The sequence below is a fragment of the Thamnophis sirtalis genome, unplaced genomic scaffold, assembly GCF_051295495.1.
Source record: "Thamnophis sirtalis isolate CommonGarterSnake01/CBP01778 unplaced genomic scaffold, rThaSir2_p1.2 scaffold_3, whole genome shotgun sequence".
NCBI lineage: Eukaryota > Metazoa > Chordata > Lepidosauria > Squamata > Natricidae > Thamnophis > Thamnophis sirtalis.
The window spans coordinates 132877717-132904481 of record NW_028261383.1 but is presented as its reverse complement, the minus strand read 5'-3'; the positions used below and the strand labels follow the sequence as shown (position 1 = coordinate 132904481).

The 26765-nt window shown below is 42.1% G+C and overlaps 1 protein-coding gene across 2 annotated transcripts in view; it reads right to left on the bottom strand.

Moving 5' to 3' along the window:
* BAIAP2 (BAR/IMD domain containing adaptor protein 2) overlaps positions 1 to 21070 on the bottom strand; it is a 192332-nt gene extending 171262 nt beyond the window's left edge. The window contains exon 1 of one of the 2 annotated variants that reach the window (XM_087710144.1): positions 20874 to 21070. In XM_087710144.1, the coding sequence (XP_087566270.1) occupies positions 20874 to 20951 (78 nt within the window). In that variant the 5' untranslated portion in view covers positions 20952 to 21070. The remainder of the gene's footprint in view (positions 1 to 20873) is intronic. The other variant, XM_087710146.1, reaches the window with a different exon arrangement.
* Between the last annotated feature and the right edge of the window lie 5695 nt (positions 21071 to 26765).

Genomic DNA, 26765 nt, shown 5'->3' with positions numbered 1-26765 from the left:
CTCCTTGCAGCACCCTCGGTTGCAAAATGTTCCCCTGATTTGGTTTATAAGTTCGCAGCAATGCGATCCAACAAATAGGAAAGTTTTAATAAGATTTTCTGACTTTATTTGGTCTCTGCTGCCCCCACCCCATCCCCAACCCCTCCCAAGGAGAGAGTGGGAAGGAGAGGAAGGAAGGAGGGAGTGGGGAAGGAAAAGAAGAAGGGAGGGGGGAGAAGATGGAAGGAGAAAAGATGGAAGGAAGGAGAAAGAATAGAAGGAGGAAGGAGGAAGATGGAAGAAGAAAGGAAGAAAAAGAAGAAGGGAGGGAGAAAAGAGGGAAGGAGGTAGGAATAAAAGGGGAAGAGAGGGAAAGAGAGGGAAAGAGCAGAAAAACAAAGAGGATGAAGTTGATAGGCAGGAGGAAGGAAGGAAGGAAGAAAAAAGGAGGGAGAGAGGAAAGAAGAAAAGATGGAACTAGAAAGGAAAGGAGGGAGGGAGGGAGGAAAGGGGAAGACAGGGAAAGAGCAGAAAGACAGAGAAGGTGAAGGTAGATAGGCAGAAGGAAGGAAGAAGGAAGAAATAGGAAGGAGGGAAGGTGAAAGGATGGAAGGAGGAAGGAACAGAAGCGAAGAGGAAGGAGAAATGGAAAGAGCAGAAAGACAGAGAAGGTAGATAGGCAAAAGAAAGGAAGCTGAAAGAATGGAGAGAGGAAGGAAGAGAAAAGGAGGAAGGGAGTGAGTGAGGAAAGAAGAGAGGATGGAAGGAGAAAGGAAGGAAGAGAGGGAAAGAGCAGAAGACGGATAAGGTGAAGGTAGATAAGCAAGAGGAATGAAGGAAGAAGTGAGGTGTCTCGAGGAGAGGGAAAACATTTAGTGACCAAAGTTACAATGGCATTGAAAAAAGTGACTGATGACCATTTTTCACACTTAGCGACCGTTGCGACCATTTTTCACACTTAGCGACCGTTGCAGCATCCTCATGGTCACGTGATCAAAATTTTGTTTGGCAACAGATTCGTATTTATGATGGTTTCAGTGTCCTGGGGTGACCTTTTGACAAAATATAACATTTTTAATCAAGGCCCCCCCCCCATCAATGGTGTCCCTCTTTACCAATCTGAAAATCTGGTCACCTTATATTTGGACTCCCTGGATCCAGAGATCCAAGGAGTCCAGAGATCCAGAGATTTGGACTCCCTGGATCCAGAGATCCAGATCCTTAGCCTTGAGTAGGTGACATTGATATCCCATTCCTTCTTCATTTGACTTCTTAAGGCTTGGTGCATAATTTAGGAGTCTTCTTCATCAACTTGCAACTCCAGTTCAAGAAACAGATAGCAGCTGTGGTCAAAAAGGTATTTGCTGAGATTTATCTGGTGCAACAATTATGCCCTTTTCTGGCTAAAATAGCTTATTACTTATTACTTTAATAGACTTGAACATGGATAAGACAGTTTACATCACCAAGACAAACGAGGTAGGGCATTCAGAGACAGAAATAATAAGTAGGAGCATTCCACTCCGAAATATTTCATTATTAGATTCTTCCTGTATATCCTTTTCAGAAAACAATGAAGCTCTTTTATAGTAGTAGTGCAAACCTTTTTAGTGAAACAAAGCTATGTGGTAATCAGGATTCAAAAGTTTGCATACTTCCTTGGCAACCATATTTTGCCCATATTTTAGCCCTTTCAGAAAATGCTATCTTATTTGCACAAGTAAATCTTCACCTATATCATAATTCATAGGAGACGTGGTGGCTCAGTGGCTAAGATGCTGAGCTGGTCGATCAGAAGGGTCGGCAGTTTGGTGGTTTGAATCCCTAGCACTGTGTAACGGAGTGAGCTCCCGTTACTTGTCACAGCTTCTGCCTAACTAGCAGTTCAAAAACATGTAAAAATGCAATAGAAATATAGGGACAGACCACCTTGGTGGGAAGGTAACAGAGCTTCACGCGCCCTCAGCATTTAGTCATGTTGGCCACATGACCATGGAGATGTCTTTGGACAACACTGGCTCTTTGACTTTGAAACGGAGGTGAGCACTGCCTCCTAGAGTTGAGAACAACTAGCACATATGTGCGAGGGGAACCGTTACCTTTACTATATTATAACTCACAATCAGATAACAACAAGAAAAGGTAGCAACATATATTCCAAAATAAACTTAAATCAATCTGCAGACAAATTTAGTTTTAGCCATTTTGGATCTTCCCTCTAAAAAGCCCCAGGAGTCTATGGAACAATCCCTATCCAAGTACTATTTGGAACAACATTGCTTTGATGAAATATAATTAAAAACTTTTGTAGAAAACATTCTACTAAAAATTAACAAAAGAATTAAGACTCCTCTTCTGACTTCAGAAAAGTGATAAACAATGGACTTATTCCAAATGACATTCCTTTAACTTCTTAAGGATGCGGTTAAAAGAATAGAGTGAAGCAGCCAAACACACATCTCTCTCTACTTGGCAAGGCAAACATAAATGTGACCCGCAGATCTTGGAAAGCTCTTAATGCAAGAGATTTTTTCCCCAAGTTCTTTGTCCAATTCTTCTGCATTTCGTACTTTTGCTCTTATGACTTTCGCAGAACCCAATTCTTCTGGGGGAGAAGGAAGCATCATTTTGGAGTCTGAAGCCGAGATGGGCAGCTGACTTAGCATGTTAAATTTCCAGGATAAGGCAGGGACTCACTCGGAGTTGGTGCAGAGAAACAGAAGGAAGAGATTAGAAAAGCAGCATGGAATATATTGAGGGCAGTACAGTGGTTATCCTGGATTTTTCCAAAGTACCATTTGGAGTAGAAAACAATAGAGTATTGCCTGGCTATTGGGATCACCATGTTGTATTCTGATTTCCTCCTCCTCCCCAGACCAATAAGGCACTCGACTGAAACCAGATCCTCAGGTTTTGTAAGTCAAGCCCCATGCCATGATGCAAACACATGGAGGTAATCAGCCTTTTATTCCATACCTGAACAATGCCATTTTTGTCCCATTCGTATTCATCGTCTTATAACCACAGGATTACAATACTGCACTCAGGAATGTCACAGATGGAGAGCTGCTGATGGGAAAGCACTTTTCCCCCCCCTTCTCTGGAAATAGCATCAGCACTTTGGCAACGTGCAAGCCCTATGCTGAAAGGAGTTCCTCCAGTATCTGAACTGGTTGATCCTGCTTCAGAACTTTACCCCGGTATTAAAATGTGTTGCTCAAAACAAACCAATCACTATTTACATCTGACACTCCCATCCATGTATTCAAAGCATCTCTCCCTGTAGAATCAGAAGGAACAGAAACCACAATTCTACCAAAGCCCAAATCCAGTTTCGGCAGCACATACCGTACACACACGGAAAACACCCTTAATCTGTGTCTGTACCGATACTTCCAATTTGGCAGAACCTGAAGGATAATATAGTTCAGATTTGCCTAAGGCAACACCCTAAGAGTTTGCAGACTGCCATAGTTGCATCTCAAAGTTTATTGAGCAGCCCATGGACTCACCTTCAACATTGCATTGTGCCACATTGCAGCACTGGTCAAAAGGGCCCAGTAGAGAATATACTACCAGAGACTTCTCCGGAAACAACAACTGAATAAAAACTGCTGTTGACCTTCTGCCGTTGCACCATAGAGAGTATTCTAACTTACTGCATCTGTGTATGGTTTACCAATTGCACAGTGGCAGATAGGACAGCACTCCAGAGGGTGAACATCATTGCCCAGAGGATCATTGGTTCCCCTCTCCCCTCTTTGGAAGAGCTTTATAGTTCCCGCTGCCTTAACAAAGTTCAAAACATTCTCAAAGATCCATCTCATCCTGGGTACTTTTTTTTTTTTTGAACTATTACCATCTGGCAGACGGTACAGGATAATAAAAACAAGGACAAACAGGCTGAAAAACAACTTCTAACCCAGGGCAATAACCATATTGAATTCTATGGTATAGTGCAATATCAGGTTTGCAATTTCAATTAAATAGAATTTAAAGGATGTATGTTTGTGTTTTTATTTTTATAATTGTAATGTACACTGAAGACGGCATTTAATTTCATTGTACCATGTGCAATGACAATAAAGTAAACTAAACTAGACTGTTGTTTATTAGACATGCTACAATCTGAGTGGGCTCACATAAAATGGTAGATCACATCCATAGTTTACAAACCATCATGGCGAGATTCACACAATACCCTAAGCCAGTGTTTTTCAACCACTGTGCCGCGGCACACTAGTGTGCCGTGACATAGTGTAAGGTGTGCCGTGGGAAAATTACTTTATATATAGTCAATATAGGCACAGAGTTAAATTTTTTTAACATTTTCTAATGGTGGTGTGCCTCGTGATTTTTTTCATGAAAAAAGTGTGCCTTTGCACAAAAAAGGTTGAAAAACACTGCCCTAAGCCGCCTTATGCCAGAGCTTGCGACGAAGTGAACCAAACCAAACTACCTTGAGGGAGTATTCTCATATGATCCAGGATACTTGCTGAAACAGGGTGCAAGTTAGCTTTCAGCCAGTTATACAAAAAGTCCTTGACTTATAACAGTTAATTTAGTGACTGCTCAAAGTTACAACGTGAGTGAAAGCAAAAGACATGACCGTTTTTCATAGTGAGGACCATTGCAACATCCCCATGGTCCCATGATCAGAATTCAGATGTGACTCATATTTATGATGGTTGCAGTGTCCTGGGATCACCTTTTGTGATCTTTCTGATGAGCAAAGTCAACGGGAAGCCGGATTCACTTCACAACCGTGTTATTAATTTAACTGCAGTGATTCACTTTACTGTGGCAAGAAAGGCCATAAAACGAGGCGAAACTCACTTAACGTATGTTTTGCTTAGCAACAGAAATGCTGGGCTTAATTGTAGTTGTAAACTGAGGACTACCTGTTGTTAGGAAACGTGCTATGTGACTCTGGCTCATTCATATTCTCAGTCCAACCTTCCTCACAGGACTGCTGGGGGTGGGGGTGTGAGTGTAACATTAAGATATTCAAACAGGATAACGTCAGCTATCTAAGAAAAGATAAAAGTACAAATGCTAATCACCATCTTTAACGTCAAGTAGAACAATTAGTGTACCACCAGCTAGTCAGCAATGTCTTATCTCTCAATAAATCTCTTCCCTGAGACAACAATGCTCTGCATACCTGGATAATTAATCCTTAATTAAGAGTTAAGCATGCAGTAATCCCTGTGATATATTCCATTCAAGGTACAGAGTGGACAACGAGATACAGGTAGTCCTCGGCTAATGACCGGTTGGCTTAGCTACTTATCTGAAAAGGGGGATTTAGGAACCCAAATCTGAAGTTTTGACAATCATGTCCCTCCCATGTCACATGACTGTTCTTTGGCCATTTGGTAACACGGCCACCTTTACAGCCATTCACAGCATCCCTTAGTCTCATGACAGTGGTTTATACTGTATTTTTTGGAGTATAAGACACACCATTTCCCCCCCAAAAAAGAGTATGAAAATCTGGGTGTGTCTTATACACTAAATACAGCATTTTTGGCCTCCTGAAACCCCACCCCCTTCACAAAAAAATGGACCTGCAGAGAGTTTAGGAGGCCTGCAAAGTGCTCCAGGAGGCTGGGGAGGGCAAAAATGAGCTCATCTTCCCCCCCCCCCCCAGCCCTCAGGAGCACTCTACAAGCAAACAAATTTTTTTTAAAAAATTTCCTCTTCAAAATCTTGGTGCGTCTTATATTCCGGTGTGTCTTATACTCTGAAAAATATGTTAACTGATTTGCCAAAAAAATAATAATCTGGCAATGACTTCTGGGATTTGGCAAAACTGGGATATGGCAAAACTGGGCCCGTAGGGATCCATTGGTCTTTAACCTGAGGACTACCCATCCAAGATAGCTGTTCTCTAAGATCGCAATCAGTAGAGAGTGTTACTGTCAGATGTAGGCCCTGCATCACAGCACTGATAAGTCAATACAACTAAACCTAGCTAGGTTTACATGTGACAGCCGCCTAGCTATAAGAAAATATAGATCAACAAACCACGCTATAGCTAACCATGACTTGGTGCAACTCTAGAATCCAGCCATATTTTAAAAAGTCAGTAGGAAGTAGATTGTTAAACAGAATTTCACAGAAGGCAATTTCCTAACTGAACCTAAGAAACACCAACCAAACCATACCTCCACATTCAATTATCTTCTGCTAGTAATTATATTTGTATCATGCTCCCTATGACTGCAAACCATTTCAGCATGCAGCAAAGATCTGAAAGAATTACATCCGTAAAGAGGCTCAATGGAGCTTTAGGGACCAAGATCACCCTCTATCGACCTGCATGTATCTCCTTCTAGCTGTCAAGACACGACAGCCATCCACCATTTTAATTAGGCTTCATGTGAAGGAGAATTTCTTGTCTCCTCTACGGATTTAAGGATAATAAAGCAATCAGCTCTTCTATTTGGAATGACATTTTACTTGCTAATCTGCAGCAAGCCCATGATCAGAAATTCTAGCTGTGCGCAGCCAAGATAAATAAAATAATATTAAGGAGGAATGGGGGGGGGGAGTGTTTCCCCAAACTTGAAAGCATGGTTTTCAGGGGATGATTTGCTCTTATTCCAGCCTTCTTCGGCATCTCATAACTTTCTTTCTATGCTAAAAGAAAACCTTGCTGTGAATACATTTGCTTTCCTGCTATAATTCCATACAGGCAGAACTCAACTTAAGTGGTTAATGTCTGCACCTCTTCACAGCAGAGGGAATTTGCACTTCTTCACAGCAGAGGCTTCGGTTGTGCTGCAGAGGCAGATTTTCAGACATCACTAGCAGAGGTGATAAGACTTCTATCAGTGCCACAGTGAGAGCTTTCAGGATGAGTCACCGCAGAGGAGAAGTGGGATGGTGTTGGCGGAAGGTGCCAAGCTTTCTCCAACCTCCCCCTGTAATTATTCCACATGTGTAGGCAAGCGATTGTAGAGGCAGCAGTGGCGAGGGGGAGGCTGATAGTTCTTTCCACTCTCATTAAGTGTAATCATTCCAAGGATGAGTGCTAGTAATCGCAGATTCTTGGAATCAAAGCCCTTCTAAGCAAAAGTGAACATAGAAAAATTGGAGACCTGGGTCACTTAATACATTAAAATGAAATGAAGGTCATTTTATAAGTGTTGGGGAATGTTTGAATACATTCTCTCTCTCCCTCTCCTTCTCTCTCTCTCTCTGTCTCTCTCTGTCTCTCTCTCTCTCACACACACACACACACACTCACGCACACATGCACACACTTTTCACAATGCAGTCTGAGAAATAACTGGTGGATCCCAAAGCCAAATAAATCCACGAAGTGCAATATAGAAAGAAAAGCTAGAACCGACTTTGGCCTTTGTTATAGCTGGGATACACTTAAAGCTACAAGGAACAATCTTGTGTATTGGAGAGTAGACAAAGTTCTCCTGACCTTGCCAAGTACCCTACTAGTTCTACTTCTTTTGTTCTAAAGTTTTAAAGCAAAACCCCTGGTACTAAGGAGCAACTCAGAAGGGATGGCCTCTGAGTGTCTGACATTTTTATTTACCAGAATATCTCAAAGGTGCTTTTTCAAAAGGCAACTGGACTGTTTTTCCTTTTGAGGAAGACATTAAAAAAACAGTCCAGTTGCCTTTTGAAAAAGCACCTTTGAGACAGCTATGACCTAGATGACTGAGAATCTCCATATTCCCAATTTCCCAGAATACTTCTGGAACACAAAAGTCATTAGCATTCTTAGATAGCAAAGATGGAAGTCCACTATAAAATAGTGCCGCACTTTGAAGGGGTTTCAGACACACATATGGAAAAGGAAGGAAGGAAGGAAGGAAGGAAGGAAGGAAGGAAGGAAGGAAGGAAGGAAGGAAGGAAGGAAGGAAGGAAAGGACAGACTTTACTGCCTATACTTGACAAGGGGAGAAACTAGGGAGTGGCAATTGGACAACACAATATAATAGGAGGGGAGGAAACAGCAGATGACTTGTTAGAGAAGAAGACACATCAGGAGAACAGAGCTAAAGTTCACAAAGTAAGACAAAAAGGCAGACCAACATAGTGACCAAGTGGGAGAAAAGGGAAAATGGAAAACATACCCTGTTTCCCGGAAAATAAGACATACCCGGATAATAAGCCCAATCGAGCTTCTGAGAGCATGTGGTAAAATAAATCCTCCCTTGAAAATAAGCCCTCCCCAAAAATATTGCAACATGGCAGCAGCCATGAGGTGACCACACTCACCGCCTCCTGCACATCAAAAATAATAAGACCTCCCCAAAAATAAGGCCAAGTGCTTATTTCGGGGGTCAAAAGAAAATAAGACTGCGTCTTATTTTCGGGGAAACACAGTACTATGACAGAGAAAAGTTCATGCTATATATGGGAATGAATCTTGTGTGCACGCACACACATGAAGAGGGGGGGTATATGAATGGGATCAACTTTTAGCCCCTTGCCACACCTCTGCCTTATACTCAGGTTTGTGAAATAAGTGTTTGTGACAGAGGTATCCCCTCTCCATAGCAACCATTTTCCACAAGCAGCTGAGATTCAAGAAAAACAAGAAAAAAACCTGATGTAACAGTACCTTTTTATTCTATAAATATGCAGATTTTCCATATGTTTGTGTAACTTTGCCTGGGCTACAAAACTAAGTACTGAAGTGCAGTGGTGGGATTGAAAAAATGTTACTACCAGTTCTGTGGACATGACAAAGGAAGGATACTGCAAAATCTCCATTTCCTCCCCACTCTCAAAATTTCTGCTACTGGTCCTCCAGAACCTTTCAGAACTGGCTGAATACCACCCCTGCTGTAGTGTTGACCTTACTTAGTATTAAATGGAAGAACACCAGAAAACATTCCAAAAGAAGGCAATGACCTATAATTTCCAGACTATTAGCAGAAAATAGCTTGACCTGAAGGAGACTTTGATGCCACACTGTAAATGAATGGGTAGATCACAACAAGCAGGGGGATGTAAACAGATTTGAGGGAGGGGCAATGGTATAATGATGGGTAGACTTTACAAAATCTATCCCATTAATTACTATGATTTTACACTGCCCAAATTATGTGTCTATTATTTTCAAAAAAGATATACACATAATTTTGACAACCCAAAATCATAGTAATTAATGGTAAGACTCAGAAAATGAAACAGAATCTATATTGGTAATATACTCAACTACTATGACAACAAAGTAATCAATTTACATTAATTCTCCAAGATTTTAACAAGAAATTGCAAGAATGGGAGTTTTAGGGAGAAGTATCCAGATTGCAGTGAGGAATCTTTATCCATTACATTCAGTATAGGTGGCTAAGATAATGTTGGAAGATTCCAACTTCCCATGTCCGTTTTTCCAGGCTAAACAATGGCGGAAAAACAGCCAGTATCTTGGTCATTATTATAAAACTTTTCCAGTTTTGTTTTCCTTAGTGTGAATTTGGAAAATACCGACATCCAAGTGAGACAATTCTTAAAAGCACTTAAAAGTCTTTTGGAGTTCACCATAATTTTTTAAAGTGTGAAAGAGAGATAAAAGTTTAAGAAATGCTGCTTTAAAAGTCAGGCTTAGGGTTTCCATTATATTTAGTTTAATTTAGTTTCCATTAGATTATTTTAAACCCTTTTTTCAACTTCCTAGATGAAGCTGTTCTTGCTTTGCCTCATATGGTGTCAGCTGAGCAGGAAGATGCTAAGCAAACGAATGCCAGTCATAACCAAATACTTGAGGGAGGGGGGGAGGAAGCTTTTCAGATCAAGATCAAAATATTGCTTCTTTCCTTGTCATTAGAAGTGACACAGTGTATTCATGTTCCCTGTTCTTATAAGCAGACACTATGGCACACTCACCGCCAAACAGAAATAAAATATGGTTTTAGAACAGAAGTCACCATTGTTGCTTACTTTTCAAGCAGCTTAAGCAAATGCCCAGATGACATATCTCAACACATCCAGAAAACAGTCTTCTGAATTTAAAAACATACTGAGGGGATTTCCCAGGTTGTCAGTAGATTAAAAATGCAGCTTTTAAAATCCCATAGTAAACGCATATTGTAAAATAGTCTTAGGGAGAGAGAGAAAAAAACCCGAGAAGGAATATGCAAGCTAACAGTCTTCGCACATAAAGGTCAGAATCTGTTCTTTTATTCTTCCATGGTCGAGGTCAGATATAGAATAGTGGATTAACATCACCGGAAAGCAAATCCTGCATGGACATTAAAGAAGAGCAGTTCAGATGGAGAAAAGTGTGGGGACTCCCATGCAACAGGCATGCTCAGGCAGAGATTGTACAGACATCTGGCTAGGCTGCCTCCCAACTCTGTGTCTCTATCAATATCATCTCATTTACAGCAAGATTGAAACCATCCTCAAAAGACCAATAAAAACAGTTAAGAATGCATACAATTCTCCATCCAGTTTGCAATCAGATTCGCTCTGAAATTCAGCAGGTTCTGGCAGGTTCTGGAGAACTGGTAGTGGAAATTTTGAATAGTTCGGAGAACCGGCAAATACCACCTCTGACTGGCCCCAGAGTGGGGTGGGAATGGAGATTTTGCAGTATCCTTCCCCTGGAGTGTGGTGGGAATGGGGATTTTGCAATATTCTTCCCCCAGGAGTGGGGAGGGAAAATAGAAAAGAAAGTTACAAGAAGACACTGCCCTCTCTCTCTAATATAAGGTCATCCTCAACTTATAGCCATTCGTTTATTGACCATTCAAAGTTACAATGGCACTTAAAAAAAGTGACTCATGACTGTTTTCCACACGTCGACCGTAGCAGCATCCCCATGGTCAATAAAATTTGGATGCTTGGCAACTGGTTCATATTTATGATGGTTCCAGTGTCCCAATGCAATAACCTTTTGCGACCTTCTGACAAGCAAAGTCCAGATTCACTTAACTATGTGTTACTAACTTAATAACTGCAGTGATTCACATAGCAACTGTGGCAAAAAAAGGTGTCAGGCATGGAAACCATCTTTTGCATTGGGCCTTCCAGCCTGCAACATTCAATGCTGTGGGAAAATGGGAGGGGGGATTATATGGAGTATGGGAGATATATAGTCTAAATAACATTTCTTTCTCAGAGAGTCAAGGACACCTTGCCCTGCAGCTGTGATGGTGTGACTGGGAAGCATCTCCAGTTGGGATGGTGCCTGATTGGGCCATGTGACAGACATGTGGGTGCTGGGCAGGGGCTTGCACTTTCATTTGGGGTGGGGGAAACATGGAAGCTTTCAGATGTGCCAATCTGACATCTCTAATAAAATGGAACTTTGAGGAACTTCAAGCTTCAGAGTCTCCTTTTGTTGGGGGTGTTTCTTGGAACCCTGACAAAAGGTTGTAAAATGGGCAAAACGCACTTAACAAATGTCTTGCTTAGCAACAGAAATGTTGGGCTCAATTGTGGGCATAAATCAAGGATTACCTGCACTTTATATATCCAGGTTTAGAGGTGTTTCTGTGAATCCTACTGAGAGAAGAAACCAGAGGTGGGCTGCACTTACCTTAACAACCAGTTCGCTGGTTGTGAGCATGCATGCACACTTGCTTTGCTCGCACGTACCTCTTCGGGGCAGAAACAGAGCTTCAAACATGCAGCTAATCAACTCAGGCAGCTCTGGCGAGTATAGCAGGCGCAGTGCGGAACTCAGCTGGGCAGTGTGGACAGGGGGAACGAGCCAGAAAGTTAGTTATAAGTGGATAGGATAATGCAGGGGCGAGTGGGCAGGCCCAGCCAGTGATCACCAACTACCGGTTCACCTGAACCAATCAGATCAGGCATCAGCCCATCACTGGAGGAAACTAACCAGAGCATTCCGGTGATACAGTAGAACTACGTCTGCACCTAAGGACCTCCATTTGGGGAACTCAAAATGAATGCCAAATAATCCGAAATTTGAATTTCAGTTTCAAGGCACTTAAAGATTCCCGTTCCAATCTGAAGCATGGAGAAGCTGCTTGCAGGGCTAAATGGTCCCAAGAAGGATAAAAAGATCATTGAAAACCAAGATTTCGTAAACTTCTTTTCTGTTAAGAAGCCGCTGCATGAGATGCTGCCAGAAATGTTCTTCTCTGCACAATCATTGCTGGGTAGCATCAAGTCAATCAAGACATGTTTTTCCTTTAATTTCAATATTAGGAAGGAAAATATCAGGTTGTCATGGAACCAAGTTCTCACTTCCTTTGCACAGGTTTTTCAGACTTTTTCATAGCTAAATGAATAATACATCACTTTAAAACGAAGTGGGAAGATTGATTAGATTTTCATCCCTTTAACTTCTCAGCATGGCTTCCAAGAAAGCGGAGGCTTAAGCAAGGGTTGGCCTCCTCACACCTGTTTAAAATAACATGGCTGGTTTAGAGCAGGGGTGGGAAACTATGGGCCCTTTATGACTTGGGGACTTCAACTCCCAGAATTCTGGGACTTGAAGTCCACAAGTCAGAAAAGGGCCATGGTTTCCCCACCTCTGGTTTAGAGTAATGAACAACCTGGGTGAAATTACTACTGTCCCCTGTGATATACAATTAAATTAGAAAAGGTCCAAGACCTTTTTTAAAAAAAAATCTTACTATCAATATTTATAAGGAATAAAAAGCACTGGTAGAACCTGTAATTTGTTTTGGCCTTATAATGTTTTTGTAAAAATCTGTTTTTGTAGTTGGCTTATACAAATAAGTGAAAGCAAAGGAAGACTCAATTTGAGACAACTGTTAACAAAAAATGAAAGATTTCATTTTTCAGTTCATCCATTGATGGCTGAACTCCAATCATCATTTTACAATAATAATTAAAGGGGGCCCATTAACTATCATTTTAAATAAATGGCAGGCACATAGTAAAGTTTCTATACTGTAGTTTGCGGCATCGTAGCAAGCTGTCTTTTCAAATTGTAATTTTAATGGTTTTATGAAATATCAATAATTACAACCGTTTGATTTGGTGGTAAACAATAAATTATATGTTAAAAATAATTGACAATTGCCAGTTCTGATAATTTCCTCTGAAACTTTTGGCTTAATCATGGGTGTTTCTTTCCCAGCCTGTATAACAGACAGACATGAACACACTTTCTTTTCTCTCCTCAACATGGTTTCCCATCCACCCCCAGATTTGTTAAGATTACATTTCACAACATTTTCAGCTGGTGTGACCAAAGGCACATCTGAATATCATCAGACTGGCTTAAATTGTCCTTTATTGATTCCCCCACCCCCTTAGCTGTTGCCAGAAAATAGATTGAGTTATGTGCTGAGCAAAGGCTCACATAGAATTCCTGCAGAAACTGTACTTTCTTATATGCGACTAAATGGTATGTATGCTGGTAGTGTAACAAGAAACTCGTTATCGCTATTTAATCATTCACAGGAAGCTGGAAAGGAAAGGTCAGGGGAAAAAAGAGATCGTAATATATTTTCTGAATTCATATATTGCTTTAAGATATGGTTTGACTATAGTTAATAAAATCAATTGGGTTCTGGCAATAAGCAAATTCCAAAAGAGCCATTATTTTGTTTTTGGTCTTCTGTCCAAACCCAGCCATTGGATAGTAAGTATGCAGCAATGGCCACTTTGCTATTTTCTTCCATGATGAGGTTAAATTCTTATTTTGCTAAATCTTCCAGTGGCAGCAAATTTAATTTGGCAGAAAATCTTAGGCACTGAAAAATCTGTAGATAGCTTGACAGCATAACAGAGTTCAATAACGCTTATAATCCAGGTGAGTGGAGATACTTGAAGCAACCTTATTAAGCAGCTTCTCTGTGTACAAAGTAAGTCCAGTAGAGACCAGTGTGTCCTGTATGTGGAGATCCCATTTGCTTTCCCTCCTTCTTTCAAAGTAGGGGAACCTTAAGCTCTACTTCGACCATAGCTTCATCCCTTTGAAGAGAATGAAGCAAACTATTCTTAGAATCGGGCATCTACTGATACAGCAAAGAGCGAGCAAGCTCACAATAACACTGTGCCTGAACTCCCAGAGAAAGTTACATTTCCTGAAACTGCGCCATTAGTGGAGCTCTTTGAGAGACAACAACTTCAGCAGCAGCAGCAGCAGCAACCATGGCCAGCTTCAGAAGCCATGGCCAGCATGCTTGATTTAGGAGAACTGGCAAATGCCATTTCCTTCTTCAGGATCATCTCGCTTCCTGTTTGTATTCCTAAATACTCAGCCACCCTGCTCATCCTCAGCACATGTTACTAGTGCAATTCTGGCTGCTACTAAGAAAAACATAACACAATGCAAGTGCCAAGCCTGTTCCAAATACTTTTATAAACTGGGCAGAGGTGGTATTCAGCCAGGTTATAGAGAACCAGTAGCGGAAATTTTGAGTAGTTCGGAGAACAGGCAAATAGGCTAACCCCCGCTGCCTCCTGGCTGATCTTCTTTTGTTGCTCTAAACAGGAGAATGGAGCTGGAAGGCAGGTTAGTGGGGTGGGGAGGGAATGGGGATTTTGTAGTATCCTTCCCCTGCCACGCCCACCAAGCCACACCACACCCACAGAACCAGTAGTAAAAAATGTTGAATCCCACCACTGAAACTGGGATAAAATATGATTTAATAAGTGAGGGCACTGCTGAGATCAAATTTTAAAATAGGCTTGCGTGGGTTAAAAAAAAAATAAGTGCTTTTCAGAATCAGTCTGATTCTCCCATAAAACTAAGCCATTATTCATATAACATGTTAAACCATTGCAGTTGGTTAACTTTAAGACATGCGACTGCCTTAACTCCATCTTGTCTAGATCCTTAACCATGGTCAATAGCTTTTCTTTGGTTACAAGGTAAAGAAGCTGCCAATTCTATTGGGCAGTGATCAAAAATGTGGGGGGGGAGCAGGGGGGGCATTCCTGAATATCTTAACTAGAAAAGTCACCAACTCTTATTAAGGAACTATGAGTGAGGGAGATAAGAAGATAATGCAGTATACCAACTGGAGTGATTTAAATATACCAGGCAAACATATGGCATGATCTGTTAATTATTGGCTTAAAATGATGTATGAACTCATCCCAAGAAACAATGATTACAAGCCACAAGGCTGAGTTCATGCACCATCCCAAAACAAGTATGCTGCAGTACCTTCACTTGTATAAAGTGGTCTTGACCTGTCACCTAAAGTCTACTGCAATGCTGGAGGCTTACAGAAGTTGTAGATATCTGCACTAAACATAACATGACTTGTCTGGATTAGTAGGATGTATAAACCAGCCTTTATGATGTACAAATCCTGGTTTGCAGTTTAGCATTGTATTTAGTCACGTGTTCAACTTTTAATTGTGGTTAAAACAAATTGCCCTATCTATAAAAACCAAACTTCCTGCCATGGAAAAGCAGAATTTACCATGAGATTTCTTAAGTTGGTTCAATGCTCTAAGACAGCTTTGCCTGACTTTAGTGCCTTCCAACTACAGGATATTGGATCTATTGAGAGGCCTACTGGCAGTGTAAATACTTCTGCTGGAAAGTCAATAGTTGAGATCTCACTTCAACTTTGCCTCTACTTCTCTCTTGGCCTTTATCTTTTACAATGTAGGCTAAAGAATTTCAATTTATTTTTACTGGTCTGTCGTAAGAACTGCAGATAAAATGTACCAAGAGCAGTCTGAGTATTTTATGCACTTTACTAATGCTAGATTTTAATAAATCTAAGATATTCCCATAAGTAACATCCCCATTATAGCTTTCCATGAAAGACAGCAAAACAACAACAAAGAAATAATGAGAAAGACCAGCCACACACATGTATTTTTAAAATAAGTCAATAAGAATACTACTATGAGGCTGATCTTAGACTATCAGAAGAAGGAAAGCAATTTCATTCACAAAGTTATTTAAGGCTCATTTGAGGCATATATATAACTTTCTTCTTTTGTACTGCTACAATCACACCTCTGAGGATCAAACCCAACATTACTGTGGAAGATGCTACTGGAAAGTGAGCAAGCTGACCACAGCTGTGCAGGAGATTAAGTGTGGTGTGAAATAACATAGCAAGTAAACAAGATGGGAGCAGCTTGACTGTTTCTCTGTCAAACTCTACCAGTCAACGTTAAACCTTAGTTTAGTTTGGCTGTTGGCTGAATCAAGGCATGGAATAGATCTAAACAGTGCATATGCCAGGAAGAACGTTTAAGAACTACAATGGGCATTTCCAATTATTTTTCCCTACAGTTAAAAAAGGGATATTCATAACACTAAGAAATATAAGAAAACTAATGAAAGAGAGAAGCAACCTAGAACTAAGGAGAAATTTCCTTGACAGTTGGAAGAATTAACCAGTGGAACAACTTGCCTGCAGAAGTTGTAGGTACTCCAAAACTGGAGATTTTAAAGAAGAGTTTGGACAACCGTTTGTCTGAAATGGTATAGGGCGTCCTGCCTGAGCAAGGTGTTGGACTAGAAGACCTTCAAGGTCGCTTCCAACTCTGTTATTTTGTTATTCTGTTATTTCAGTGCAGCAACCTATTATCACACAGTTTTGATTTAGAGATAAATTTAATAATCTCCACCTAACACAGAAGGCAGCGATACCCTTTATCCTACTTGCCAAACATATTGCATTGCAGCATGACATGTAGCTTCGTGGCTGTTTCTTAATGCTTACGCAAATGGAGACCCATACCACGCAGCACATAACATTATTTCTGCAATAACTCCCAGCTGACTGCCTAGGCTGGCATGGCCAGTGGTGAGGGATGCAGCACTGTGCAGCTCTGCAGAATCTCAGGGTCCACTGCAGTGGCTGCATACTCTCAAAAAAACCCTTGCAAGGAGAAACAGTGAGTCATTGCTAAGCTGTAATTCATGGTTTACAAATCACCCTGATAGAGTACATACATTGTACTCCGCCTTGAGGTGACTTCTGCCATTCTGTTTTAAACCATTAGAGCTTGTTGAATAAACCAAGTGTAGACTAGTACTGTCTTAGTGTAGAACAGGGTCCCAATCAACACTCCTCAAAAATAAAATTAAAAATTAAAAAACAGAAGAGAAGGGAAGCGCATTCAGCTTCGAAAGATTCGGTTATTGTAGCTTTGCAATAGAAATAGCAGTGTAGGAGATGACCAGCCTAAGCCTGAGAGAGAGGTCAAAGGTGTCATCAGTCATGAGTCTTCACACCCACAAGAGATCTAATTCCAGCCCACCTTCTACTTCTATCTGCCGCCAATTTACTTGGGTTGTTAGTAGTTCAGATTCTTGCAGAGCGCTGAAGCTTTATACCCATTTGAACAGCCTGGATCTCCTGATTTCCCTGGCGCTTGACAAGCAGTGACCTAATGTAATCTACCCTGAAGGCCTGGCAACCCAAATCGGGGGAGGGGGGATTGGTAAATTCTGATTCTTCCTCCATGCACAAACCATTCATAGCCATTCGGTATAAATTGCTAGAGCACTGCAGCCTTTAAACTCTTCAAAGGTAGCCAATGGCAACCAAAAGATTGCCTATTACTGGTTTAGCATGGTGTGTAAGTCCAGCCCTTGGACCAGGGAAGCTTCTCCAAGTACTGTACCCACACAATGTCACAATCAGGTCTATATTTATCTTTCAATAAGTTTCAAATGATAACTAGCAGCCCTTATTACAAATATAACGAAACTATTTAGGACTATGGCATTAAAAACCATAGGAGGCACCCTGTTGCTGACTTAGGGTGCTCTCTAAAACCAAACAAGGCCAACTTTGATTGTCCTTGGATAGAGGATCACTTGGAAATCCCAGACTTGATAAGAAACTTTCCATGAGAAGACAGAGCTACCAAGAAAACTGCATAGAACTTAAACATTAACTCAAAAGCATTTCTATCTTCTATACAAATGAAAACAATATATGCCCTTCTATGACTGGACTCTACCAAAACATGAAAATATGGGTGTTAATCATGATAAAATTAAGTCCTCTTGAAAACTAACTTAGCACAATGGGTTTCAAGACCTCTTAATCCACTATTTGAAAAAGCACTTGCCTTGTTGCAGGGAGCAGATGCTATTCAACATCAAAAATTCTTGCTTTCAAAGTTATTTGGATCCAAAAATTACAGTACATGAACTTGTTCATTAAAAAAGGAAAAAAGGAGAGTAGGTCTTGGTGAAAGATAGAACCTGAAATGGCCAAGGATGACTTTATATCAAAATAGGCAAAAAAGCTATGACAAAGAACAAAAAGAAAAAAGAAAGCTTTTCAATATCACACAGGGCTAAATGGTAGGAGTCTAATACTTTAGATGCTTCATTCTTCTCCTAGATAACTTAATGTTACACTAATTTAAATGAAGGAACAGAGACTGACCCCAGACAACACAGTAACTAGATCTAGTTTAATGCATGACAGCCTGCATTACATTCCTAAGTTAAATAAGATTTGATTAAGTGTGGTTCGCAGGGTCTACTGAAGTACAGAACATATCGATTTAAGAGAATGTTTTCCGTAAGATGTCCAAGAGATAAAAATTTCAAAGAGTCATTAATATGGGGTGGGGGGTGGGGGAGAGATTTAACACAGAACAAAGTACTGGCCTAATGATATTTTTTGTTAACTGGAAAACAGGGCCAAGCAGTTTCAAACGCACACACACTAACTTTTGACAAAAACACAGAAGTTACTCCAATGTTCCCATACACATTGGGGACAAGCGGGTCAGGGCAAACAACCATATGCCAACTCCAATACACTTGGTTCCATGCCCAAGATAGAAAGTATACTTGTTCTTTCAAGTATGACATTGTGTTGGAAGACTTCCATCAACAGCTCTCTTTCTCTCTCACCCTCTTCCCCCCCCCTCCGCCCCCGACAGCACCATCTGTGCTCCCAGTCTATGATTTCTGCATGTGGCATATGTGCAGGTGGTAAATAGTACAGACCTATTTTACATGTAGCGCTGGATTAGGCATGCAGCTAAATTATGGCACTTCATGCAAATAAGCCACGAAGAACCACCTGAATTAGCAGTTCCTTGCTTACTAAGGGATACATGCTTTTGAATGGCATGCTAGCCAACTAGCTATTAACTCAATGAGTGTAATAATGGTTGTTTTGGTGTCATTGCCATCTTATGCCCTTCTAGAATTGTGTTCAAATATGAATCTACCTTCCTTTTTAAAATAACCTATTTCTTACTGACTTGGGTCATACCAATTAAAATACAACGAATGAACCCAATAATGTAAAAATTAAAATGACACCACTGAAAAGGAAAAAAAAAGATGTCTATTCATGCAAGTGACATGCCACGCTGGGAGCAGCGATTTTACCTAGCAGAGAAACAGTTTAGAAGGGGAACATTTTCTATTCCACAGAAACCTCAGAACAGCTTCTACGGAAACCACGAATACCAACAAGCATGTCGAGAGAGATCTCAGCTTTTACTGGAATCCAGTTCTGGTAATCTTATCGATGCCCTGGGACTTTTACAATTCTGAATGCAGGAGTCCTTTTTTAAGATCCTTACATTCCATTAGAAACCACATCAAAAGCAAAGAAAGGATGAAGTTTGTTTTTTTAACCACAGAATCATGTACCAGGAAGTATGTGTTGACCTGGAGGGAGGGGTCGATTCTGTCCTTTAGCATTTTTTGTTTTCCAAGATGAATTTTCCAACCCAGAACAATAAAAAATCCGATTTAGAACATTGGTTTTCACTTTAATACAAAAAATACATTATTTTTAAAAAAATACTCCACATACAAATCACCTGTACTCTTACATAACCTATCTTTTCCCACCCCCACCCCCTTTTTAAAGGACAAAATCTATTTCCTCCCGTATTTAGATACAAAGGAGAGACCAGGGAAGAGGCAAAAAAAAAGGCAGAGAGAGGGAAGAGGACCAATCTTAATTTTAGATGTTGGATAGCCATTTGTCTGAAATGGTATAGGGTTTCCCACCTAGGCAGGGGGTTGGACTAGAAGACCTCCAAAGTCCCTTCCAACTCTGCTATTGTATTATTATCGTATAAATAAAGGGATGATGTTTCCTCCCCAGGAATACCTGACAGAGAGCAACTAAAGCTTCAGACCAACGCAGTGGATATTAACCAGGTAGAAGGAAGAAGGTAAACGCGGTTCTTTGCCTAAAAATTGGAATTCTTTTGAAGCAAACCTACAAGTACACCCTATTAAAAAACGAGCTCTAAGAGAGGAGTTGCTGCTTTCTCCCTTTTTTGGCAAATTAGCCTATTTCTTTATGGTTCGCTCCCGCTTTTCCCAGGGAAACTCATACACAGCCGCAAATCGCTCACAACATACACAAACGCACACATTCTCTCCTCGCCCCAGGAAATACGGTTTTCAATCAAGTCTCCACAGCACCCAAGCTCACAAGGAAGAAAGACCAAAAAAGAAGGGGGGAAAAAGCCGCGAAGGAGTTTAGGTGGAACTGGGTTATATTCTTTTGGCAATTACGAAACGATCCATGCCGAGGCAGGGGAGAAAAAAAAACAAGCCAGCCAGCCAGCGCTGGGCGGCAGAATCGGGAGAATCCAAGAAAGAAACAGATTTTATTCGGTTAGGTTTCAATAATAATAATAATAATTTGCTTGAGGGGGGAAAAGACCCCCACCGAGCAACAGGGCGGAAAGACCACCGCGATCTGAAGAGGGGGGCGTCCCGGGTGAGAAGTGCGAGCGAGGAAAGGTACAAAAAAAAAAAAAAACCGGCTGCAACAGGTGATCGCCACTCCGCCAAAGCACACAAAGGAAAAACGAGCAGGCATAGCTGCCAGACGCGGCCGGGCGGCGGTGGAAGAGGAGTGCGCCAAAGGCAGGGAGGTCCCGCACGGCTAAAAGGACTCCGGCGCAACCCGGGACGCGACGGGAAGTTGCTCCAAAACCCGATGCCCCGAGCCCCCGTCCCTCTCCCGAAGACGATCGCCTCTAACCTTGTAGACATTCTCGGTGACCCGATGCACCTCTTCCGAGCGCGACATGACGGGGCCGGGGGCTCCAGGAAACACCATAGACTGGTCAGGAGGACGCAGGGCTCCACGGAGAGCGCGGGAGAGCGACGGCCGCCACCACAGCTAAGATCCGTGAACGTTGCAGGCGAAGCGACTGGGAGGCGCGACGCTTTATATCGCCTCTCAGGGCCGGGCGCATCCCCCACCCCCCAACAGCCGCCCCCGCCTCCACCCGCCCCCAGCTCCGCCTGCTCCGCCTTGCTCTGCCCTGGCGGTTGCCTCAAGGAGCGCCGCCTGGGAAAAGCAGGCAGGCAAGTAGGAGGCGAAGTGGAGTCAGAGAGGAGGCTGGAGCGAGGGGGAGGGAGAGCGGACGGACGGAGAGTCAGGCAAAGCCCACACGCGCGCACCGCGGCGAGCCGCCCACCTTCACCCGCCGCCCACAGCCCAGTCAGACCTCAGGCGCTCCGGCAGCTTTCTTGCGCGCCGCTTCACGTCAAGGAAAGAGAGAGAGAGAAAAAGGAGAGAGGGGGGATGGATGGAAGGAAGGAAGGAAGGAAGGAAGGACACGCAATCTCTCTTGCCCGCCCACGAGCGAGAAAGTGAGAAAGTATGCGGAACAATTTCGTCCCGTCGCTGGCATCCTCGCGTAACGGAGGGTGAAGGAAGGCTTCGCTTCTCGTGCATAATGCATACTCGGACGACTTCTGCGGAATGTTCGCGCTAAATGACCTGTGATTTTCCGCGCAATCCAGAATAGGAGCAGTCGCCCACACACTCACACTGGTTTGCTTAACCATTAAGCAAACTAAGCACGTGCTTAGGGCACCAGGCCGAAAGAGGGCACCACAAAGTTGAGAAAGATTTTAAAAAACCAATGAAGATTTGTACAGTATGTCCAAATTTGGTGGGGGCAACAAGATTTGTCAGTGTTTAGGGCACCAGTGAGCCTTAATTTGCCACTGGCTGGTTGGCTTCTTAGTGTTGCGCTAGGAGCCGAATCTGATCCAAAGTGGATGTATACCTGAAACCTCAATGGGCCCTTCTAACGGCCTTGGATGAATCCGCCCATTGATTCACTCATTGAATCGGTAGAAATGATGTGCCAGTGCCTGGAGGCTGTCAGGGTCTGGATGGGAACGAACAAGCTTGCACTCAATCCCAACAAGACTGAGTGGCTATTGATGCTTCCTCCCAAAGATTGGCTAACTATCCCATCTCTCAGTCTGGGGGGTGAAATTATATGCCCCTCAGAAAGGGTTCGCAATTTGGGAGTCCTCCTTGATCCACAGCTGACTCTAGAATATCATTTGTCGGCTGTGACCCGGGGGGGGGCCTTTGCCCAAGTTTGCCTGGTGCACCAATTGCGACCCTATCTGGACCGGGAGGCCCTTCAGATAGTCACTCACGCCCTCGTCACCTCAAGACTGGATTACTGTAACGCGCTCTACATGGGGCTGCCTTTGAAGAGTGTTCAAAGACTTCAGTTAGTCCAGAACGCAGCCGCACGAGCGATTGTGGGTGCACCTAGGTACACCCACGTTACACCTATCCTCCGCGAGCTGCACTGGCTGCCTATTGGTCTCCGGACACGCTTCAACGTGCTAGTCATTACTTTTAAAGCCCTACATGGTATCGGACCTGGGTACTTGAGAGACCGCCTCCTGCCAGTCACCTCCCAAAGACCTATTAGATCCCACAGACTAGGCCTCCTCCAAATTCCATCTGCCGGCCAATGTTGGCTGGCGAATCCTCGGGGGAGGGCCTTTTCTGTGGCTGCTCCGGCCCTCTGGAACGATCTCCCCATGGAGATCCGGACCCTTACTACCCTCCCAGCCTTCCGCAAAGCAGTTAAGACCTGGCTGTTCTGGCAGGCCTGGGGCTGTTGAATTATCCAGCCCCATTCGAGGTTATGGCTGTTGTAGAATTTTAAATTGTTCTTTTTATTTTATTTTTTGTATCCCCTCCCTTTTTATTGTGAGCCACCCTGAGTCTCTCGGGAATAGGGCGGCATACAAACTTAATAAATCAATCAAATCAATCAATCAATTCACCTTGTCCAGCGTTCTGTGTATCTCAATAGGATGGGCAACTGAATGCATATTTGGAGAACACATATTTTCACCCTTGGCCCAGTGGCAGGAGGCTTTGGGGGGCAGGATGGGGAGGAACAGACTCCGGATCAACCCAAGGAAAATTGAGTAATTGCAGTTATTTGGACCATCTGGTCCAGACTGTCCCTCTGTTTGGAAGTGTTCGACTTTGCTGGACTTGTATACTTGTCGCAGAAAAGCAGGGTGTAGCTTTGGCCAGGAGATCTTTACACAGAGCTCTCTTATGCATCAGTTGCACCCATTCTTGGACCTGGAGGCTACACAGAGCTACCCCTCTGAAACTGCAGTTGGTCCAAAATGCAGTGGCACAGGAAATGATATATGTCACAATCATGTAATTCCTCTGCGTCATGAGCTGCAATGGTTACCAGTTGGCTGCCAGATACAATTCAAAATAGTGACGATCAGCTACAAAACTCTTAATGGCACGGGGCTTTTGGTTATCTGAGAGATCATTTATCTCTGGAGCTTCTGCCTGCCCTTACTGTCAAACAGAATTAGCATGCGCCGGAGTGCCTCCTTTAAACAGTTTCATTCAATGGAGTCCAGGTAGCAGCATCTCCACTGAGATCCACACGGTCCCTACCTACCTTTTCCACCAGGTGGGCCTCTTAATGGAATAGCTTATCTTTAAATTGGGTGTTTTAGTGCTCCTTCCTTCCTTTTTATATTGTTTTTGAGTGCTTTCAGTATTGTACGCCACCCAGAATCATTATGGGGTCTGATGACCTTAGATATTTGGTAAATAAATAAATTACCCCTCTCCGCTATCACTTCCCAGCATTTGGTATTACAGCAAGCTGTGATTCAAAAGGTAATAAATAGTCATCAGGATTAGTAGTCACTGATTATCTAATCTTACGAACCTGAGCCGTCCCATCTAAACTCCTTGCTATTACTACAAGGGCCGGCAATGAATCCCAGAATTTAACTATGCACTGTGTAACAATGTAGTTTGCTGCCCCCATGTTTCCCTGCTTTTAATTTAGAAGCTGGTTTTGAATTATTATATTGTGAGAGGAGGAAAAACTCAGCATCCTGCCTGCTTGTCTCCCCTCACTCTCATGGTTATTTCCTTGATTCAAGGCCAAACAGTCCTGGCTGGTGATTGCTGTGTAGTCTTTTCTTGTAATGGAGCTGCTTTGCTCTGTTAATCAATTTGGTTGTCGTTTTTTTGCAGCTTTTCAAATTCTATAACATCATTTTGGATTGCGAATTTGAACAATTCTTCAAGCGTGTACTTGACACATAAATGTATTAGAACATTATTATATTGAAAGTTCTATTCTCAATTCCAATTGAACATGGAATTGTGTTCTTTTATGGTGTGTGTGTGTGTGTGTGTGTGTGTGTGTGTGTGTGTTTTACAGGAGCTGCACAGTGGGTTGGCTTTTTCATTGAATTGCCTGCCATGAGTCAAAGATCTCTTCCCTGGCCAACAATTACCAGCTCAGGTCTCATTAATGAAATATGGATTTTATTTATTCTAACATATGTCACTGTATACTTATTTACAGTGAACTGCCCTTGCCATTTTGAAGTTAATTCATCACATTGGCAGGATCCTTAACAATCCATTTTTTATTTTACCACCTTAAGCAGTTTGGTTTCATCAGCAAAGCAGCCTTATTGCTCAACTGCAATAATTTATAGGCAGATTAAAAAGAATAGTACCAACAATAAAGGGCCTCATGTTACACACACCTTACCAGTGTGAGAATTGTCCATTTATTCTTCTTTACTTGCTCAATCAATCGATCAATCAGATTCCGTAAATGGCCAAAGGTGTAAGTACAGATTAGGTGAAACCTGGCTCAAAAACAGTAACTGTGAGGGGAGACCTTGGAGTCCTAGTGGATGATCACTTAAATGTGAGCCAGCAGCTGTGCAGCAGCAGCCAATTTCTTTTAATTGGCTGCCAGTTTCCTCTGGAATCCTTTGTCAAAGGAGCCTTGAAAGACTAAGTAGAAAATACATGTTAGTTATTCTTGTCTATGTACTTGTTGATTCCTTTAAATTTAAAAGGGAAGTGACACTTGACTTACTTTTATGGAAGCTATGTTAATTTCTTTTCAACAAGGCTCCTTCTTCTAGTTATATCAGAGGTGTCAAACTCAAGGCCCAGGGGCCGGATCTGGCTTGCGGGGTGCTTAGATCTGGTTGGCAGGGCCACTCTGGAAACAGTGAAGGACCAGCCCACGGTGCCACTGCCAGTGAAAACGGAGCTACATTTTCACGCAGAGGGCTGCAGGAGGCTATGGCAGCTGAAAATCCAGGCCACAACAGATGCCCCCAACACGAGTGATGTTGAGCTGACCATGCCCACCCTGGCCCTTGCCATGCCCATTCCAGCCACGCCCACTTGTCCTCCTCGTCCCCCGATGTCCAAGCAACCCTGATGCGTCCCTCAATGAAATCAAGTTTGACACCCCTGAGTTATATCATTATTTTATCTTTAATAATATAATTATTAATTAATAATATTAATAACATTAATAATATCAGCAGTTTTCTCCAGATGTTATGTTTCTTACATTGCCCCTAAATCCATTTTTAAAAAAATGTGATCTCAATGGCTGTTTTCCTTTTTCAGGGTTGAATGCCGAGATTAAAGGGAAGATTCATATTTTAGTAAAAAGATGAGCAATTTCATATCTAACTTCTTCAAAAACTCTTGGGTGAGCCTAAAGATTTATTTTTAGTTCATTAATTTGACTTATAATTTCAGCACTCATAACCTCTATTTATCTCAGTTTGCCCTATATTTTTCTTGAAAAAACTGGTTCAGGCATTGGTATTTGTATTAGATCGTTAGCATTAGATTCTTTTAGAGACTAAAGTGAACTCATTCTTGGCATTTTTCCCGGAAGCCCCTCAAAACATGTCACCGAGCATGGAAGGAAATGGAGAATTGCTGAGATGGCTACAAGATGATGTCTTTTAGGCTTTTAAATAAATAATTTTTTTTTTATCATGGAATGTTTTGATGTTTGTTTTCTACAGGTTTTTTTTTATTTGTACTCGGTCCAGTATGAAATTTGTGAGATTAGCAGTTATATAAATTTGATAACTGAATGAAGGATGAATTAGTTCCATTAAGGCCCTGGACTAGACTAAGGAGATCTACGTTGAAGTCTATCCACACTCATGAAGATTCTTAACCAGTGACTATGGGTCAATAAGCCACTCCCAACCTAAATTACAATGTAGAATAACAGAATAACAGAGTTGGAAAGGACTTTGAAGGATTAAGCTGTGTCAAATTTTTCAACTTTCAATTTCCAAACATTAGGGGTGCTCAAAAGTTGTGACATGCCTTGGGGATTATAAAGGTATTTTGGTTACTTTAATATAATTTAGATGTGCGTCAGTGGCGGGTTCCAAATTTTTTTAGAACTTCTTCTGTAGGTGTGGCCTGCTTTGTGGGAGTAGATTGCCAGCCATATGACTGGGTGGGCATGGCCAACTTGTAAAATGTGGTGACATTCACTTAACAAAGCTCTTGCTTAACAACCAAAATGTTGGCTCAGAAACTATGGCATTTAAAGCATGCAAGTGTAAAAGCTGTCAAGTTACAAGACCCTTGCACCCCTAACCCTTTAGAAAAAAAAACCCAGGGGTGTTCAAACTTGACAGCTTTAAGACTTGTGGACTTCAACTCCCAGAATTCCTCCTCTCGCTCTTCATCTTGATGATGTGCAGACGGGCGGGGGGAGGGAGCTGGAACTGGTTCTAAACGGCACTGTAGATTTGTGGAACCTCT